The following is a 20,931-nucleotide window of genomic DNA, read 5'->3' as shown; positions in this document are numbered from 1 at the left end:
TGAGGTATAGACAAGTGAAGTCAATCTTCCAAGATCACACATTTAGGAAATGGCAGAGCTGGGATTTGAACCCAGGCAGTCTGGCTTTGAGGCCCTGAATTTATCACCCAAGACTCCCAACTTAGAAGTCTCAACAGGAGTTCCTGTCATGGCACAGCGGAAACGAATCCGACTAGGAACCATGAGGTTTCTGGTTTGATCCCTGGCCTCGCTCAGTGGGTTAAGGATCTGGCATTGCCCTGAGCTGTGGTGTAGGTCGCAGACACAGATCTGGCATTGCTGTGGCTCCGTAGGCTGGCAGCTACAGCTCCAATTCGACCCCTTGCCTGGGAACCTCCATATGCCACAGGTGCGGCCCTAATAAGACAACAAGAAAAGAAAAAGAAGTCTCAACCCTGTGTGCTTCTCAGTACGTGGTTCCTTTGGTATCTGGCAGTTTTTACACTGCCCACCCTGGGGTGCCTGGTATCTTGAGACCCCTCATTCCCCAAGTGAAAACAGAAACTGCTTTGTACAGACTCCTTTGCTCCCTGTAGAATCACCTTAGGCAAATCACTTGACCATCCTACACCTCAACTTCCTCACCTTTAAAGTGCAGTTAAGAACAGCTTCCCCTCCCACCTTCCCTGGCTGCTATTCAGGTTCAAAAGAGGCAAATCTGTGCAAATGGGAACGTTATCAACAGTCGAAGAACTTAGAGCTGGAACAGGCTGGGAAAGGTTGATAGATCTTGTGGGGGTAGGATCCTAGCTACCTCTTCCCTGCAAGTGACTCAGTTTAGACCCCAAATGTCATGACTAAGGATGGTTTTAAATATCCCAGGCTACTTAAAGAGCCAGTTCTCAAAGGCATTTAAAGTGACACTAATTTCGATATAGGAAATAGCACCTAAGAGTGATCGGAGACGGGAGAGTTTGGGGCCGGAGGGAGAGATGGTGGTGCTTTTGAGCCTAGTCTCCACTTTCTCCTCCATCTCCAAACTCCCCAGCCCTACCTCCAACTCCCGACTGGGACAACCCACTTGAAGAAGCCAGCAAATGCATCTCTTGTTTTTTACCAGAAGGGGTCACTGCAGAGCGAGCAGCGCACTCAGGCACTCAAACAAGCAGGCACGCAAATATCCAAATGCACGCATATCCACAGGAAGATACATTTCTGGGCTAATACCTGGATACTCCAGAGTTCGCTCTGCCTGCCTCCTCCCCTGTTTCTCCTATTCCCCTCCTGTTCCCTTTCAAAGAATGTCTGAAGTTCACATTGGTGCCCTAGTCCCCTGGATCCCCATCGTCCTCATCATCAGCAAGAAACAAGAGTTTATTTCCGCTGGGGCTGAAAACCAGAGCCCTCATAGGCCTTTAAGACTTGGCAAAGCCTCCTTCCAAGAATGTGCAGTCTAGGGAGTGGGGGTAGCAACTCTGCTGAGAGTAAAGGACTCCAAGGGAAAGATGGGCAGAGGGGTCCAGCATTTCTTTTTCTTAATGAAAACCCTGGGGCTGAAGGAAAGAAAGTCTCTGCATCTAGGTTTTATTATGATTCTGAACTTCCACCCTCTGGGATTAGGGTCGGACTGCTAGAGGGTAGAAGAGGAGAGAAACTGAAAAGTAACCATCCCCCTATAATCCTCATATTTCCCCCCTCAAACCCCTACCCCTAAGAGCTTTCTCTTTCACAACTGACTCCTCTCCCAAGAGAAGCTGTATTAAGAAAAAGTGGCTGCAGCTGAGTTCCCTAGGAGTGGACGGCATGGGGTGGGGGCGGGGGCACACTTTCCTTTGGATGGGTTGACAGCGGGACGTTGGGCGGGCTGGCTGTGAGGCACAAAAGAGATGTCCCTTAGAGCCGCGTGCACAGATGCAAGGCTGCACCCCTCTGCGGGCGGGGCCGGCTCGGCAGATGGCGAGAGGCCGAATTGCTGACGGATTGTCCATCAAATGGCACTTTTGGGTGGTGGGGATCTCTCAGCACTCTGGCGCAAAGAGAAATTCAGGAAACAAGCCCCCCCCCCCATTTTACTGCTGTATAGACAGTCCCTCCCAGAAGTGTGTGGCGGGGGGGCAGGTTGGCTTGGGCGGACAGATTAAGTTTTTTTCTCTCTCCGTCTATAGAAGATCTAGGAGATTTACGAACGGGGTGGGAAGGGAGAAGGCCGGGCCCAGAGGGCGCACAAGAAAGGGTAGGGGGAAGGCTCGCGGTGGTAGGGGAGGAGAGGGGGCTGGGAAGCAGGATCTCACGGCTGGTTCAGTTCAGGGTTCCGGATTGCTTTTCTCGGGGGTCAACGCTGCAACTCTGTAGCCGCGGGGCCCGGGTGACAGGCGCACGCCCCGCCCTTTCTCCTCCCAAGACCTGCGGGCTTTTGTTATGCAGATGGCGGCAGGAGGCAGAGTCGGAGGAGGAGGGAGTTGGTGAGGAGGAGGAGAGGCGGAGAGGCGGAGAGGAAAGTGCAGCTCGCGCGACCAGCCTCCTCTTCCAACGTCACATTGTGAGAGAGACAAAACCCGGGCGCGCCGGAGCTCACACGCGCACGCACACACAGACGACCCCGTCGCCTCTTCTCTCCAGCGCTGCCGAGAAAGCCAGCCCTCCCTTCCCTTCCTGGGGTGCGGAGGCTCAGTAAGCTCAGAGTGCAGCCCAGAGCCAACCCAGAAGGCGAAGAGAACCGACGGACAAGCCTTCTTTCTCCCCCGCCTGCCCGAGCTGAGGCGCCCCCTCCCCCGCCCTGAACCCCGATCTCTCTCACCCCACCCCTTTCGGTTTCACGCGGACAGAGACCGGAGCCCGGTGTGCCCCCGTTTGGAATCCACGATTCAGCACTTCGGACAGCGCCCCGGAGCCCCGGGCCCTTGGGGTTGGCTATGGCGAGCGTTCAGCAAGGAGAGAAACAGCTTTTTGAGAAGTTCTGGCGAGGAACCTTTAAAGCCGTGGCCACCCCGCGTCCTGAGAGCATCATTGTTGCCAGTATCACCGCCCGCAAGCCGCTGCCAAGGTAAATGACCTCCTGCTTATGAGGGGAGACTGGATGGTCCCCATTTCTGGCCTGTGCCCCGGAGTCCAGAGGGGTGGATGCAGGCAGCTGGGCCAGGGCGCCGGTCTTTTCCCATCACTACTCTGTATCTCCCACTGGAGCATGGGAACTAATTGCTTATGTGAGGTAGAAGCTGGTGAGAAGGGACAGAGAGTCTTTAGGGGGAGCAACGCTCAATCAGCTGACCTGGCAGCTGCTGTGTAAGAGGTTTTGCTGTCTCTGGGTGGACAGTGCAGGTGGGAGACGACTTGACTAAAAAACTTTTCTTGGTATCACAGAGCTCAGAGGGCAGAGGGTGAAGGCATGGTGGATTTGAGGTGATGAGGGTTGTACCAGAAGAGAAGATGAGAACTAAACTAGCTCAAGCCTTGTTCAGAGACAGTGGCACATTTCTATACTCAGCTCAGAAACTAGCGAGCTCTGACTGTTTTGACAAAAGCCCATATGCTGTTCCCTCAAATACACCCTAAACAGCACCCTCCTCCATGCCTTTCTGGCTGCTGCTGTTGCTGCTGCTGAATTATCTCGTCTCCAGCATCCAAAACCAGGACTCTGAGCTTGAGAGTCAGGGAGGAGCCTTCCAAGATTGTGAAGATGGTCTTGGAAGAGTTTTATCTGGTTTTTCAAAAAGAATCCAGTTGCTTTGAACTCAGGCGTAAGAACCGACCCTTAGGTGGTGGAGGAAATGTTATGATGGGGGCAGGATAAAGGAGGAAATGAAAGAAAGGCAGAAAGAGGAAGAAGAGGATGTGGGATAAAACTGGGAGGAGGCTGGGGAAAACAGAAGCGTTCCAAGACAAAGAAAACCCAATTCTTTTCACAAAGCTTTCTATTTAGTGGAGCTCGAAAATGAAAGGAAGAAGGCTGTGCCCTCTGTCAGGGCACATCAAGGCTGTATGGAAAGTCATCTTTTGCTGGTGTTGGATGAGTGGTTGGGTGGGAGAAAAAGAAAGAAGTGGACCAGGGGAGACCACTTGGGGGACTGATTAATCTTGGCAGGCTACATTAAGGAGTAGGTTGAAAATATGCCTGGAAAAGTGTTTCAGACAGAATGCCTGTTCTGGCTCAACTGCATCTGAACTTTCCAGTGGGTGTAGGGTGGAGGACTGACAGGGAATCATATCTTAAGAATCAGACTCAGACTGGAGAACTTTTCATAGTCTGATAGAGCCCTGGCTCCTACAGGTCTTTAGAAAAATGGGTACCCCACGTTGGGAATGGGTGGACTAGAAACATGATGGGCCAGCAGAATGTAGCAGGCTGCAAGCTGCAGCAACAGCCGGTATTGTGGCTCGGATGAGGGGATATCCTCTGATACAGGCTGGAGAAGGGGAGCAATAACACCCAATACCACCAAAAGCTGATGTTGCTCTGCTTAAGGAGGTTCTTTGTAGAGAGCTTTGACGTCAGCGGTTTTATCTTCCTGGGTTTCTGCCATCCCTTCCACCTTTGGGGTGCATCTACTGTTGTCAAATCAGGTGCTGCATTGGCCAAAGAACATGCCCTTGTAGAAGGGACTAGAGGAAATTTCATTGGAAACTAAGAGTGTGGCAGTTGGTCCAGAGTCTTCCCTATATTTCAGGGATGCAGAAAGAGGAGAGCAGATTCTCTGTGGTATTTTAATTCAGAAATGCATACCTAAGGTCCTCTTGCTTGGTACCTTCACCTTTTGCCCGTCAGTCTGTTACTATCATGCCTTTTTCTTAGTCAGACTTACAATCATATGAGTTGCTCACAAGGTCTCCCGACACTCATGCTTTCCATTGTTTTGTGCAAATCCTAAATTAATCCATATGAAACTCTTCCGGTAACCAACCCTCCCCACCCAGGTATCATTTCACTCCTGGTGTCTTTTAATGTTCTGAGTCTCCTCCCAACTGCCCTCTGGAAAAGCACTCCTGTGTTGAAAGTCTGAGCACAGAGCCCCAAATTTTTGTCATGCTGAAAGGATCCTCTTGAATACCTTTATAACAGGCGTGGCCTCTGGGTAGACTAGATTCTAGTTTTATAGCTGTTACTCCTGGTTTGGGGTGGAGAGTGAGCAGGGAATGTTTATATTCAAGACTTCGGGAAGGGTTGGGTTGGAGTTGTCTTTTAACAGACTAGCTGTAAAGTCTGAATCATCCCCATTTTCACCCGAGCCAACCACATCCAGCAATGGTCAATTTCTACCTCCTTTTTAATATTCTATACTTACTTAAGGGTGTTTCTAAAGCAGAGTTCTTAGAAAGGAAGGGGACAGAGGCATGGGCATAGCATCAGCTGAGCCCTAGTAGCTTCCTCTACAGGCCACCTGGGGACTTGGTCTCATCAAAAATGTTGTTTAGTTCCATGAATGAGGCCCAGCTCACAGTTGGCAGATCTGCCTAAGTAGCTGTCTACAGGGAGATGGGGGAGGAAGAACCACCAGCCAGTCCTGGTTACACACTTAATATTTGTTTATGGATGAGGGATACCCCCGAATGAACTTCCCCAGTATATTTTAAGTTTATCTCTGAAGATAAGTGAATACCAGGATAGAAGCTTACAGTCAATTCGTTGGTTTCATAGCAATATGCATACATCATACAAACACACTCCAGGCAAAGCATCCCCTAGTCCCCCTTCTCTCTCTCCCTCTGTGAGGCATACTTGATGAGGCAATATCTTTATAATGTATCAAACTGCAAGCAGATGTCTGACGCAAATGTCAGAACAGTGTAGCAGAGTAGGAGGCAGTATATCACAGTGGTTAACAGCTCAGAGTTGAGCTTCAGACAAACCTGGATTCCCTGGTTCTGTCACTTAGCAGAGTGCCCTCGGCAACTGGCTCTACCTTGCTGAGCTTGTTTTGTCAGCTTGGAAATAGAAATAATACCAGTAGCCATTTCCGGCAGTGAGTTGGGAGCACTGCGTCAGGTACAGTACTTCCCCCCATAAGTGGGAAAAGAGATTGTTTCATAGACACTGCCTCTAAAACAAACAGCTCAGAGCTCTAACAGCCAAAGGAAATCAACAGTTCCTTCCAGCTTTGTGTTTCTCATGCCTGCCCATTTCTCACCATCCCCCCAAAAATGCTGACAATAAAAATTGTGAGATATCAACTCCCGACAGACAATTGCACTGAAATGGAAGGGTGGGGTGGGAGCTGTCCCATGTTTTCCTTCCTGAGGTCTCAGATTTCCTTCCCTAAGGGAAAGGTAGCTGCTTTCTCCTCTCTTTCAGTTAGGGGTGGAGGGCTGGTGAAGAATTATCTGGATTCAGAAATACAATATTCTTATGGTTTGTATAGAGATGACCAGTTGTTGCCAGTGTAAAGAAGGCTCAAACTCCTTGAAACCCACAGTTCTAATCCCTAGTCCATGAAATTTAAAGTAACTGTGTAACTTATAGCTCATATCAGGAATGAAAGGTATTGCCTATGAGTGATAATTCTAGGATGGGGACGTTCTAATGGGGACCATTCCAGGCACACCTATCCTATACCATGTGGAAGAGAGCCAGCATGAGTCAACAAGATACAGAAATGGAAGAGACCCCCTCTTTTGTCCCTACCAAAGAAGTATAGTCATTTTCCTGGCATTAATTTAAGTCTTTTTTTAAATTGCTTAGTCTAGAAAAGTTTATACCCAAGAAGTTTAGGCTCGAAGTGGAAAAACCTAGTGTTGGAGGCCAGTTCAAACTGGAATAAAGAGCAGTTGAGGGAGTTCCCTCGTGGCTCGGTGGGTTAAGGTCTGGCTCTGGTGTTGTCATTACTGTGGCTCCTAGAATCCCCTGCCCCCTGGAAATTTCTCATGCAGCACCCATGGCCAAAAACAAAAAGAGTAGTTGAGGACTTATGAACTCTAATAACTATCATTTGTAATTAGCATATCAGTTGTTTGTAGATACAGGTATGTTTGCAAGGGCTAGGGAGGTGGCCCCCTTAAATAGAATAAGCATTCCTTTTACCATTCTTTTGGCAAGCTATTCATTTTCTTCAAAAATCTTTTCCATGCAGAATAGTCCAGAAGCAGACTTCAGCCCATTCCCTGTCCAAAGGATCATAAATTCCAAACTGTTGGAGATTTTACTGCATAAAGGGAAAGGTGGCCAAATTGTAAGACAGGAAGAATGTATGCCTTTGAACCATTTAACTCAAACCTCCCCTCCTTGCCAAGGGATCAGTTAGCACAGTTGTGCTGACTCCATCTTTGGGAGCAGAGTGAGGGGCTGTTGGGAGGTGATTTCCTGACCGGCTGTGGTTAAGAGCCAATAGACAGAGGGTCAGGGAAAATGCTTGCCCTGGTGAGGAATGAATGTTTTCTCTGGGAAGGGAGTGCTATTGTTCAGGTCAAATATTTCTCCTTCTGAAAGGTGAAATGTGTTGAATGGTGTACAAGGTCCACGAGGGGATCATCTCTGACACTGCCGCGTGCACTTGGCAACCGCGCTGTCTCAGAGACCCGGGCTGCCGTTGATGGTCAATGAAAGTTGGATGCGTTCATTGAATAAGTACCCTTGGTCCCAATCCAGCTGCAGATCAGCCCTCTCTCAGCCCTTCCTCGCTGTCCTGACATGCTGAGGATGCTGATCAATGCAACCGGGAGACACACACAGTGCAAATAGATTTGACTCTGGAATTAAGCTTTCTAGATAGAGATGTCTGGCTGGCTGGCTGGCTGAGTAGACGTGTCAGCAGTGCAGGGGCAGGGGGTTGAACTTAATGCCACCCAGACATGTTTTCCAGGCCCCTCTGAGTCTCCATTAACTCCACCTCAATTCCAGGCCACCCAGAAGGGGGAACATTTCTCAAATCCTGACTGCTGTAATGAGGAGAGAAGCCTAGGTCATGTGCCTTTTGCTCCATGGGCACCTCAGTCATAATACAATTTTTAAAACATCCTTTCTTTCAGGGTGACTGGGTTGACCTTCCTGGTAGGTAGAGGGGCTCTCAGGGCATTCATAACACTGGAGTTCTTTCCTTGCTTGTTACTCAGACTTTCTCTGAGGTGTGAGTACCTATTCCTAAGGCGGAAGAGGCAGAATGTCAAAGAGCTTGGACTCTGAAGTCAGATGGACCCCAGCTGACATCCTGCTGGGCCACTTTCTGGCTTTGGAACCTGCTAGTCAGGTCTCTATGCCTCAGTTTCCCCATCGGTGAAACAGGTTGTAGTGAGATACTTCTTACTGCAGTTGCCTAAGGAGCCGTTGAAGATTTGAAGAGAGCTGTTTTAAAAACCTGATAGGCCTCAAAGAAATCACAAGAATTGTTTCCTTTTACTGTTTGCAGATGCTCATGGGCTCCGTAGCTTCTGGCAAGCACCTTGACCTTCTCAATCTCAGCCTCCTCATCCATAAAATGGGGGCTAATAATAGCAGTCACCTCTGAGAGTGGATGGGAGGACTGAATGAACTAATTTATGAAACGTGCTGTTTGGCCCATAGTGAGGGCTCCGTCAGTGTTAGCTCTTACTATTAATAATAAATGATCGTTTGTATTATTACTCTGTGCCAAGCCCATCAGGGAGGAAGAGATGAATGAAATGCAATCTTTCCTTTTCAGGGCCTCAGAATTTCACGGCCAAGGGAGACAGAAGCAGAAGTGTATATGACTGAGGCAGATGGTCCTCAGTACTATAATATAGGTAGGAATAAAAACAGGGGATGTGGAAAGCCAGAGGAAGAAGAGACCCTCAGTGAGGCATAGAGCCCTTTGTCGTCACACAGCAATGATTAGTTATCTCATCTGTAAAATGGGAATGATTCTTTAATTTCATCAGTTTTACCTTCAAGTGTAAGGAATGATCAGAATGAATAAGGCCTTTCTTCCCAGTAGAGTCTCAAGAAAGCTCTTTTCTTTTCCCAGGAGAAAGAGCAGGTTAAACTCTCCAGATGGGGATATTGATCTGTGGTGAATCCTAGTCAGTGCAGTGAAGAAGGGCTGTGGAAAGGAAGTGCTTTTATGATCTGAATTTCCTAGCTTCCCTTGTCAGTGGCTCAAGGAGGCAGGCTCTGGTGTGGGCCATTAGCTTTCCTGTCCTTCATGGTCCAGTTCTGGCTCAAACGAAATCCATTCCTTGAGCAATCACTGATGGTGTGGGGATCAGAGTGAGCCCGTACATGTCAAAGAGAAAATAAACCACAGGAGAATGAATATACAAAGCAGGAGAAACTGCATTTGGCTAAGAAAAAAAAAAAAAAAAAAAAAGGGAGTTCCCATCATGGCTCAGCAGAAATGAATACAACTAGGAACCATGAGGTTGCGGGTTCCATACCTGGCCTCACTCAGTGGGTTAAGGATCTGGCGTTGCCATGAGCTGTGGTGTAGGTCGAAGACGAAGCTCGGATCTGGCGTTGCTATGGCTCTGGTGCATAGGCCAGGTCCACAACTCCAATTCGACCCCTAGCCTGGGAACCTCCATGTGCCGAGAGTGCGGCCCTAAAAAGCAAAAAACAAACAAACAAATCCATACTTTCATTTCACTCAACAGTTTTCTTGAGCTCTATTTGGTATAGCAGTAAAGAGCACAAAGCCTCAGTTCTCATGGGGGAGAAAGATAATCAATGAAAAACAAATAAATAATACAAGGTCAGGGTGGTAGTACTTTAAAGAATATTGCACAGCAGGAGTGGCAGGAGTTCTCATTGTGGCTCAGCAGTAACAAACCCAGCTAGTATCCATGAGGACTTGGGTTCAATCCCTGGCCTCCCTCAGTGGGTTAAGGATCCGGCATGCATGAACTGTGGTGTAGGCCACAGATGCGGCTCAGATCTGCCATGGGTGTGGCTTTGATATAGGCTGGCAGCTGCAGCTCTGATTCAACTCCTAGCTGGGAACTTCCATATGCCACAGGTATGGCCCTAAAAAAATAAATAAATAAATAGCAGGGCTAGAGGGTGAGGTAGGGGACTGCCTTATTGGATTGAGTGGTCAGGGACCTGGAGAAGAGAGGGAACCAGCCATGAGGATAACTGGGGGTAAAGTGTTGGAGACAGTGGCAATGGCCTTGTAGCATGTACAAAGGCCCTGAGGTAGATGCATGCTTACCGTATTTGAGGAATAGCAAGGAGGTCATTGTGGCTGGAGCAGAATGGGTGAGGAGGAGACTGGCAGAAGATGACTCCCTAGATGCAGGCAGGAAACAGATCACGCAGGGCCTTGTAAGACATTTAAGTGCTTCCCAGGCCCCCAGCTCCTAGGCTAAGGGCAGGGAGCAGGTCCAAGGGGAGCACTCCCAGTCAGGGTCCAGGTCTGATCTGCTTTTCTTGGCTTTTCTCTCCTGACTCTAACGCAGCCAGGGATGACTTTGAACAGCAGAGTTGGAAGCTTAGTGGGCCCCTCCATGCATTATGGACAAGCATGAAATTTACAATCTCTCTGATTATGATCAATCAGATTAGGAAATTGAAAAAATACTGTTTCGGCCTCCAAATAGCAGTGGCAAATCTTGTTCCCATGACAGTGAGAGTTCGGTGCATCTCTCATATACATGCCTGCAAATCTAGACTCTCCCTCTCGCCTTGCAGCCCCCCTTCTCTGCACACCCTTGAGGCTACAGTCTGTGCTCCCCCATGCCTTCCCCCATCTCCATCTCGAGATTTTGCTGAGGGAGCTCCCATATGCCACAGCCTGTATGTGGAGCTCCGTGAAATACAACACGGAATTAAGATGTCATAGAGACAAAGCCAAACCAAATGCAGGAACAATGCCGAACCCTAAAACAGTCATTAAGTAATTCACATCTACATGTGTCTGTTCACAACAAATATTAAGAGCCTCTGGACGCAAATGTTTCTCATCGGGAGAATCCCCGAGTTGCCGGATTTCCTGGGCTTCCATCCCGCCGACAGGTTCACAGAGCAGAAACGCCAACGGATCACTGTTCTCTAGCTTCATTAAAAGTTATGCTTAGGCAAGTGAGCTGGAATTTTACAAGACAGTTACCACTCCTACGGGAAGAGAGGTGCCATCTGGACCTGACGTGTGTGTGTTCATGGGGTGTGCACGCGCTCATCCCAGCGGGAATGCGTGTGCCAAGCTCTTTGTTATTACGTGCCCAGCCCTGTGCTAAACACATTTCCTCTGTTGTCTGATTCCATCCTCACAGTAACTTGAGGAGAGAGGTATTTTTAAGGCCTAGTTTTACAGCTGAGGAAACTGAGGCTCAAAGAGTGGAAGTGACTGATTTGCTCCCGGAGACATGGCTGGTAAGAGTCATAATTGGGATCAAAGCCCAGAGCTCTTAACTGATGTGTTTATAGTCAAAGCATTCTAAACTGATTGCTCCTCATTCCAGCTACTGCAGCTGCATCTCATTCTTTTTAGTGCCTCAAATTTTCTGTGTCCTTCTTGCCACAGGCCCTTTGCACATGATCGCCAGAAAGCTCTCCCTCTCCCTGTTATCTAATTTACACCTACTCCACTTTCGGATCTCAGCTCAAATGCCATTTCCTTAGGGAATCCTCCCACAATGCTCTACACCAGGTCACTCCGGCATTACAGACTTTGTTATTTCTACAGTACCTCTCTTGGTTTTCTACACATTTGTAATTCTGTATTGGCTTATGGGATCACCAGTTAAATGGACTGAAGGAATCATGAGGATGAGGACTGTGTCAATTTGCTTGTTGGCTTATCTCTTTCACGTGATACATAGCAGGGGACCCAACAAATGCTGGTTAAATGCATGAATTGTAACACTTTCCCCTTATCAAATCATTTTCATGCCTAATAGTCGGAACCCTATGAAATTTCTACTATTCAAAAATGGCACTGCTTCCTTTGATTCACAGGAGAACCCTCTGAACCACAGAGGGTGGGGACCATGCTGTCTCATTCTTTGCTGTCTTTAGCACCTAGAACAGTGGCTATGGTTGGGGGATCTTTAAATGTTTTTTGAATGAATAATTGAGGGTGTGCAGGTATAAGTGCCTGGTACAGGTGAGGAAACTCAGAAACCCGAGATGTACTTCACCAGAATTTCAGGGCTAAAGGGACCTTGGAGATCATCCAGTCTCATTTTATGTGTAGAGGATTGAGGGATATGTTTTATAATAGTCATGATGGATTGGAACAATAGTGTGTAGATATAATTTATAAATAAATACACTTATATGGGGGTTTCATTCTCAAAGTTTCAATGAGAGAGACACGAGCTCAAAAGATCTCTAGGGCCCACTCATGTAACTCCACTCCTCATTTTGCAGACTGAGACTCAAGAAAGGGGATGACGGATTTGCCTAAGGCACGTAGCCTGAGTCAGCCTGGCTGAGCTCTGGGTTCAGTGAAGCGGTGTTTGCCCAACGTCATGGTCTGTGTTTGCACTTCCCTGCTGTGATCAGGAGATCAGACACCACTGTCCCCTGCCACCCTCTCCCTCACCGTGAGATGTGGCATCCTGCCCCATGAGGAATTCTTGCGGCATATGCTGCCTGAAGCCTGGCCTGGGGATCCTGATGAGACATCCATCTGTACCCAGCCTGTGCCTCGAAGAGCAGGTGAACAGCTCAGGCTGTTCCCGGGCTCATATTTCAGAGCTTTCAGTCAATAAGAAGGCTTTCTTTAGCCAGCCTCCCCATCCAGCCTCCCTTCCAAAACCTGGTGGCAGGTGATTCTGGGGTCCAGCCTGCCCACATAGAGGGAAGGTAGGTTCAGGGCAAATATTTACCATGGGGACAGTTGTTTCTAGCAGGAAACCTTCATCATAACAGCACCTCCCAGTGATCAGCTCCTTGTAAACCAGTATCAGCTCATTGTGGCATTTAGTCTGCAGTCAGGATGGGGGAGGGGTTCCAGAGGGAACATTTGAGGGACTTGAATACAGCCTCTTTATTTTATAGATGGGGAGATGGAGGCATAGCAAGAGCACAGGGCATTAAGAGGGGCCTCCGAATGTTAATGCCAGAAATACAGCTGAAATATGGGTCATCTGACACCCAGTTCTAAGATACCACATTGCTCAGACTTCCTCAGAGAAGAAGGCAGAAAAATTAATTGATTTCCATTTTACAAATAGAACAAGTGGGGCTCAGAGACAGGAAATGACTTGTTGAAGGTCACATCATGAAATGATATATTATTGTTGTTGTGTTGGTGGTGATGGTTTTAACAATGACTGTTGATCTCCATTTGAGGCTCACAACAGTAAATGCCAGTTTTATGTCCATTTTTCAGAAGCAGAAACTGAGGCTCAAGGTCTTATGAAGACCCAGTGTAAACTCCGGGTCTCTGGACTCCAAGTTCAGTGTCCTCATTCCATTGCTGACAAAATCTGTGACCCCAGAAGTCCATGCACTGAGTGTGGATGCACCAGGCAAGGGGAGGAAAGGCATGGGCACCGTGCTCATTGACCAGGCTGCACTGCCAGTGTCACCCCTGTTAAAGCCTCCTTTCTCTACACAGAGTGTACCTGCTTCATGCCCTTTTCACCTGCCCCAGTGTATGCTCTTTTCCCTAAGTGGAGATGCCCCTTAGAGTTACATCCCTTTTAATGGCCAAGGGAGAGATGGGGGTAGGATCCCCAAAATTGCAAGGGAACTCAGAGCTCAAGAGCCTTAGGAGGAAATTCACCCCATCATTGTAGGGCCCTGATTGAGGGCAAACAGGCCCCAAACTACAGCAGTGGGAGAAGCATGACCCTCCCTCACCTCCAAGAAAGGACATTTTACCACTAGGAGAGTTAGGGGTAGCCTTAAGTGTTTTTTCATCCCACCCTCACTAACTTCATTTTATGGAAGGCATCCAGCCAAGAGTAGTTAAGTAATTTGCCTAAGGTCTCACAAGCAAGTAATGCTATAAACGGTAAGTTCCTCTTAGAGCACCCTTGGGTTCCAGGAAAAGAGAAAAAGAGCAAATATGATAGCTACTCACTGCCCATACCCATCCATACCCCAAACACGAGCTGTTCCACCCTGTACCTACAACATTTATGGTCTTTGAGCAAATCAACTCTTGAACCATCCCCAGTGGTGGTTTGAATGCAGGAGCCCGAGGCTGAGGTCTATGAGCTCCTCAACGTTTTTGCTGTTTTCCATCAGAAACACAGGGACCCCCATTTTGTGTCTTGGGCAAGATGCCATCCAGGCCATCTGATGTTTGCTATCCCCACTCTGGTGCCTTCCCTCTCCTTGGAAAATTTTGGGGCTCAGCACACCCCCTCACCCAACCCTAAGGAAGGCAGCAACTCCCCTTCTCCAAGCAAATGCTACTATGACATATGCCAAGAAGAGGTGTTGCATAGTTGGATGAGTTCTGGCTCTATGGTAATGAGCTCGGGCTTGAATCCTATTCCATCTTCTATTAGCTGTGCAATTTTGAGCAAGTCACTTCGCTATCCTGAGCCCCAGTGCCCTTCATCTGTAGCAACATGACAAAAATCTCTAACTTGAGTGACTGCTGATTACTGGTCTGACTCTTTGGAATGGTTGCCCTGGACATTAAGAGTCATGTTCAAAATAGAATCAGTTTGGCAGAGGGGGAAGGCAAAAGACACTGGGGTTATACCCCTAATCAAGAACCCTAAATCTAAGAGCTCGTGGGTTCCACTCTCTGTTATACACATAGAGAAAGTAAGGCTTAGAGAGGAAAAGATAGTTGCCTGCCCAGAGTCAAACAGCTAATCAAATCATGTCTTCTGACTCCCAGGGTTTACTTCTCTACCTCAGTGACCTCATGAATGTCAATGTTTCAACTTCTTCATCTGCCAAAGTTTTAATAATAGCTCCTAACAATAGTTTCTGCATACTAACTATATGCCCATAAGTGAGCAAAATGCTTTATCAGTAGTTTATCACTTAATCCATTTAACCATCCTTTAAGGGTAGTATGACAATTTCCATTTTGTAGAGGGGAAGTTTAAGGATCAGAAAGGTAAGTAACTTGTCTAAGCTCACACAGCAGGTAATGTCAGAAATGTAATTTGAGTCCTGTGCTGGTAACACTTACTAACTCTTCTTGGGAAGGAAAGATCAGAAAAATTAGGAGCACCAGATAGGAACAAGGAAGCTCTTACCCCATCCCAGTGCCACAATGATGCATAAGAGAAAACATAGTTCAAGATATGTGCCCACAAGTACTGCCCAGTTTTATTTTGGGGTGAGCCAAGTCACTGAAGAAGTTTGATGCTATGTTAATAAAGCAGCTTTCCTGGAAGCAAATTTCCCCAGGGAAGAGAGAGAGAAACAAGGAGAATAAGTTTTTCTTGAGTGAGAAATCTGAGGCCTCTTATTGCAACACCTATCCTAAGCTGACCTGTTTAGACGCATCCATCATGCAAACATGATCATTCTGCACAAACACAATACTTCATGCTTGTTGAGAACTTGATTGACACATCCACCCATCCATCCATTCAGTATATATTCACTCATCGGCTATTCCTCTATCCATTTATTTATCCATCTATTACCTAGTCATCCATCCATCCATCCACCTTACATCCATACATTGATCAAGGAACCATTATTAAATAGTTTGTGTTTATTTATTCATTGGTTCATCTATCCATTCGTCAATTCTTCAGCTATTTGTTCCTTTATCCTTTCTCTATTTTATTCTCCCATTCATCATCCATCCATCCACCCTACATCCCTCCATTGATCAAGAAACTATTATTAGTTTATGTATTCATTTCATCCATCCATCTATTCTCCAGCAATTTGTTCCTTCATCCTTTCTCCAACTATTTTCTTCTCCCATGCATGCATCCAGCCTGCCAGCCAACCAACCAACCAACATATACTGAGCATCTACTTTATGCCTTTCTTTACCCTTTCCCTATATTTATAAAGTAAGTTTTATTAATTTAATTTAACAGATGATAAATAGTAGCTCAGATAATTTATTTTCCAAGATCTTACAGGGGTAAAGCCTGAGTGAACCTGTTGTCCCAATCTTTGTTCTTTCCAAGGCAGCTAAAACACTGTGGTCCCAAGGAATTTAGGCATCTTAGGTTTTTTGTTTTTTTTTCTTTGAGGCCTTTGCTATTGAGATTTAAATGATTGCACTTATTCATTCTTATCAGAAACAAAGAATCACAATTGCCATGATCCTTTTTTAAAACTTGGGTAAAATTCCTTATGATTATCCTTTCATACCTTCACCCAGCACTGAGCAAAGCATAATAATGAATCAAAATTTCTCTGCTCTCAAGTTGCTTACATTCTAGTAGGGGAGACATGTCTATAAATAACTAGCAACTAGTAGGCAGGGCAGGAGTTAGTTTTGTCAAAAAGACAGTTAAATTCTGAACAGCTAAAAACGACTAGCCAGAGTACAAGTTACTACTAACTTCATACAAGTTATTAGTATTGCTGTGCACTTCTAGATATCTCCTTTTCACAAACTAAGCTCTTTGCTGGGCCATTTGTAGATATTATTTCACTGTGTTCACGTCCCAACCCATTGTAGGAGGTACACTTGTCCCCATTTTCTAGATGGTAGAAGTGAGGCTCAGAGTTTAAGCAGCTTGGCCAAGGTTACCACCTTGTATGGATAAGCAGTAGGATTATAACCCAGATGTACTTGCTGCCACAGCCTTCGCTCTTGCCCAACACTTTCTTCCCCAGAGGCAAGATGGGGGGTGGGGAGCATGTTACTGATGAGGCCAAGCTGTTCTGCTTTCTGGTTGCTAGATGATCACTTCAGTGAAAGATTACCCGAAGCCTGGACTCAGGCAGAGAGCAAGGGGCCTCCCCAGCATGGGACTGACCTCACGAGGCTGGGTGAGGGGTTGCCTGGGGTAGTGATAGTCCTTTCTCACCCTGGGCAATTACTCAGAAGGAGTCAGCCAGCAGGAAGTGCCTTTTATGCTAGAAGTGCTCTTTCAACAAGCAGATTATCGAACCATCCATGGAGAGGGATAACCCTTCAAGACAAGGAGACAAGAGATATTGGTAGTTAACCATGTGTTTTCTTGGCCAGAGCTAAACCCAGAGATGGCAGTGCAGAGGACCACAAGCTGGATCCTTGGTGCTGAGGAAGGGCCTGGGAGAATAGATGCTTGTTAAGCCCCAGGATTTCCCACTTCCTTGCTCTGAACTTGTAGGATGATTAAAAACAGCCTTACATTTTGAGAACAGAGATGTTATTTTACTTGCCCCGAGTTGCCCAGTTTGACAGAGCTCTGGTCATTGGCCGTCAGTTCACACATGTTACCATGGAGACCATGCAGACACCCATCATTTCTGCCCATGTGCACCTTTCTGGTCTTGCAGATCTCTCCCCGTTCCCCTTCTCTCTCCTCTCCTCTTCCAGCAGAGGCAATTTCTTTCTAATCTGGAGAAATCTTTCTTTCTTTATGTTTCTCCACAACTCTCTCCTAAGTCCATAAATCCCCTTCCCCCTAAAGGCTTTGACTTTTCCCAAAAGCAAAAGCTAAAAACACTCTCATATTACTCCTGTTTGCATCCCCAATATATGCCTTCCCTGAGGCAAGGAGGGTAGAACCCATGGTCTGCTAAAATGGTGAAAAAAGAAAAGGGGAAAAATACGAGGAGGAAAAAACACCTAGATCAGTATCTCACAATAGTATCCCATTTCCACGCAGTATTTCCTTGGAGCCCATTAAGCTCCTAAAATGAGGCAATTTTGATTATGACATGGCTCAAGGACCAGTCTGCCCACTGCTGATCCTCAAGATGCCAAGCTAAGCAGACACATTTCATGATTTCCTCAGGCAAGTCAGGGAGTTGAAGCAGGACAAGGAGAAGAAGGGGGTGTCCTGCACCAAGGGAGCTGCAGGTCTAATTTGACCCCTAGCCCAGGAACTTCCATGTGCCACAGGTGTAGCCGTTCAAAAGACAAAAAAAAATTTTTAAAGAGGTTCAAATTATGAAGGCACGATGATATGGGTAGAATTATTTTTTTTCCATTTCACAGAAGAAAAACTAAGACTAATCAAGTTATCTGTAATAATAATATAGCGACAGTGTGAGTCAGACATTACACTAAGCATTTCATATATACTAAAGCTTCAATATGCCCTACAAGCTGGGGAATATTCTTATCTCTGTTTTGCAGAAGAGGAAGTTGAGGTTCAGAGAGGTCATCACTTCATCCAACCCCATCCTATCTGATTCCTGAGCCCATGCTTTTCACATCCATGCTATATGGCCTCCTTGTCAATCAATCAGCTTAGCAATGAATAATTTGCATTTATATGGTGTCTTACCTTTTCTAAGTATTTTATGGATATTTCTGCCATTGAGCCATGCTGTGGCTCTGCTACCATAAGGTGGGTGGCACAGATATTCTTTGACACATCAAAAATGGCACCTGGAGTTGGGAAGGTACTTTCTTCTCTGCCTCATACTGTACATTCTTTGTACATGTGACACTTTGAATAGCACAGCAAAGTAACCCCAGCCCTGAACTATAATTCACTTCCCCAAGCCTCAACTTTATCATCTCTAAAATGGAAGAAAAAACATCTTCCAAGGTTACTGTGAGCATTGGAGATGATAAATTAGAAAAGAGCCCAAGACATCTGGCACAGCTTTAGGAAGGATCAGTTCAAGTACTCATCTTTGAACACTTACTGTGCTGTTGGTGCTATGCATTTTACATTCATTCTTTCAATGAATGTTCATCACAAAACATACCCCCCCATTATACAGATAAGAAAACAGAACCTCACAAAAGTCAAGTCACTTGCCCAAGACTAAAGAAGCTAGATGGTGACTAACCAGCTTTGATAACTACTGTTAAATACATAAACCATTAGGTTGATAAATAGAAATGTCAATCGAAGAGCAATCTGGGAGCCCATTAATTAGTGCGTGAACATATATATGTGGCCAGAGGGGTTTGTCTTGTTTATCTCCGTATACCCAGCAACTAGCACAGGACCCAGGACACAACTGATACTCAATCCGTATTTACTGAGAACTGGGAACAGGCATTGTATTATATACCCCAGGAGGGGTGGTTTAGAGAATCAAGACGTTTGGCTGCACATATAATGGGACAGCATCTAGTTCCGTGCTTGGCATAAACTCGATACCAATAAATATCTGTTGAATCAATGAGTGCTAGAGGAGTTGGCCCTGGGTGAGATTCCCCAAGCCTCAACTTCATCATTCTAAAATTGGAGAAATAACTCTTTCAAGGTTACTATGAGTGTTGGAGATGATAAATTAGAAAAGAACCTAAGACATCTGGTACATCAAAGAAGTGCCCAGACACACACCTTGGAGCCTATCATTTTATTGGAGTGAGCAAATACTTCTCTTACTGGTTCCCTTTAAGGATGGGAATGAACAAATAGGAGGTGACTGGTGGAAGTTAGTGTGGTCATCTGTAACTGAAAGGGAGCACCACTTATTTTTAGCATCCTCTTTTCACCCCTTGCACAACTAGTCACTGAAAAGGAAGGAATTTGGACTCAGGAGCCATGAAAAATCTCCAATATATTTTACCCCAGTGGACTCTGTTTCCAGTGACTGGCCCTCTATTAAAGACCAGAGTGGTGTTGGTCTCTGTTTGGACAAATCAAGACCAGAGCTTTCATCTCTGGGAAAAGAGAAGCAAGAAGAAGAACATGGAAAGTGTATTTACCCTTGGATAGATTTTGTGATAAGTCAACTCACCATGGACAGCCCTCTCCTTGAGCAGTAATTATGCTTGTTCTGAGTTTTCTCAAGAAACAGCTAGAAATGAAGGCATTCTGCCAGGATGTAACCTAGGTGGAAACTTGGCACTCTCCACAGTCATGGGGTTGTTTGCCCAATGGGGGACCCAGTGCTGCTGGAGAGATGGGGACTTCCTTTCATGTCCCATCTCTCAGCGCTCCTCTTTTCCCAGGAACACACTGTCTCATCATGAGAGAACATCTGCTGGAGAGCATTTAGACTCAAAGAATAAGCAGAATAGAGATCATCTTTGATGTTACAAGAAGATCATGAAATAAAAATAATGTAGTTAGGGTAGTCAAGAGTAGCAGCTATGTGGGATCTCAGTGACTTAACCTGATCCAAGCATTTCTTGTTCATGTCTTAGTCCTACATGGGTTGGAAGAGGACTAAGCTTCAGGTAGCCATACAGGGACTGACCTCCATAACGTGGCTTCAAGGTTATGTGGCATGATTCAGCTGGAAGACAAGGAAAGTGAACCAAAGTGGAGAGGTCACACTTGCTCTTAACTGCCTCTGCCTTGAATTGACCCTATAGTTCTGTTTACGTTCCATGGGCAAAAGCTAGTTACAGGTTCCCTCCTTGGTGCTAAGAGAATTGGGAGTTAATGTAGCAGCAAGTTGGGATGGAAAGGGAAGAGAATTTGGTGCCATCCTTTCCTATACACAGGAATTGCCTTTCATTCCCAGAATCACATCCCAGTGTGAGGCCTCTCTGATAAGCTCTTTCTCCATATAAGAGGAAGAGCAGAGTTCCCACTGTGGCTCAATGGAAACAAACCCAACTAGTATCCCTGAGAATGCAGGTTCGATCCCTGGCCTCGCTCATTGGATTAAGGATCTGGTGTTGCTGTGAGCTGTGGTGCAGGTTGCAGACGTGGCTCAGATCCCATGTTGCTGTAACTTTGGTGTAGGCTGGCAGCTGTAGTTCCAATTTGACCCCCTAGCCTGGGAATCTCCATATGCCACAGGCTGGGCCCTAAAAAAAATAAAAGGTAGAGGGCAGGAAAAAAATAACAGTCACTATTTATTGAGCATTTCCTGTGATCCAGGCACTGTGCTAAACTCTTTATATGCAGTAATATGTTTAATACATTACCTCCATCAAGTTATATTGCTCTTCCCATTTTATGGACAAGGAAAGCCCCAAGGAGAGAAGTCATTGATCAAGATCACAGAGCTTGAAGCTACTGGAGCCGAGATTTGAACATCGGTCTGATTCTAAAGCCTGCATTCTTAACTGTTAGACAACAGTGCCTATGTGAAGGGCAACTTTCAAAGTGTTGTTAGGAAGATTAAATGTGGTGACAGTGATTAGC

The 20,931-nt window shown here is 46.2% G+C and overlaps 1 protein-coding gene across 2 annotated transcripts in view; it reads left to right on the top strand.

The window, feature by feature from the left end:
* The window catches only part of SRRM4 (serine/arginine repetitive matrix 4), a 165,318-nt gene continuing 144,747 nt past the window's right edge, over window positions 361-20,931 (top strand). For both annotated transcript variants that reach the window (XR_002338378.1, XM_021072457.1), the window contains exon 1: window positions 361-2,983. Coding sequence is in view for 1 of the 2 variants with exons in the window: in XM_021072457.1 (XP_020928116.1) it covers window positions 2,853-2,983 (131 nt within the window). In the remaining variant the exon portion in view is untranslated. The remainder of the gene's footprint in view (window positions 2,984-20,931) is intronic.

Source organism: Sus scrofa, chromosome 14 (assembly GCF_000003025.6).
Source record: "Sus scrofa isolate TJ Tabasco breed Duroc chromosome 14, Sscrofa11.1, whole genome shotgun sequence".
In the NCBI taxonomy this organism is placed as follows: Eukaryota; Metazoa; Chordata; class Mammalia; order Artiodactyla; family Suidae; genus Sus; species Sus scrofa.
This window is presented reverse-complemented; position numbering and strand designations above follow the sequence as displayed.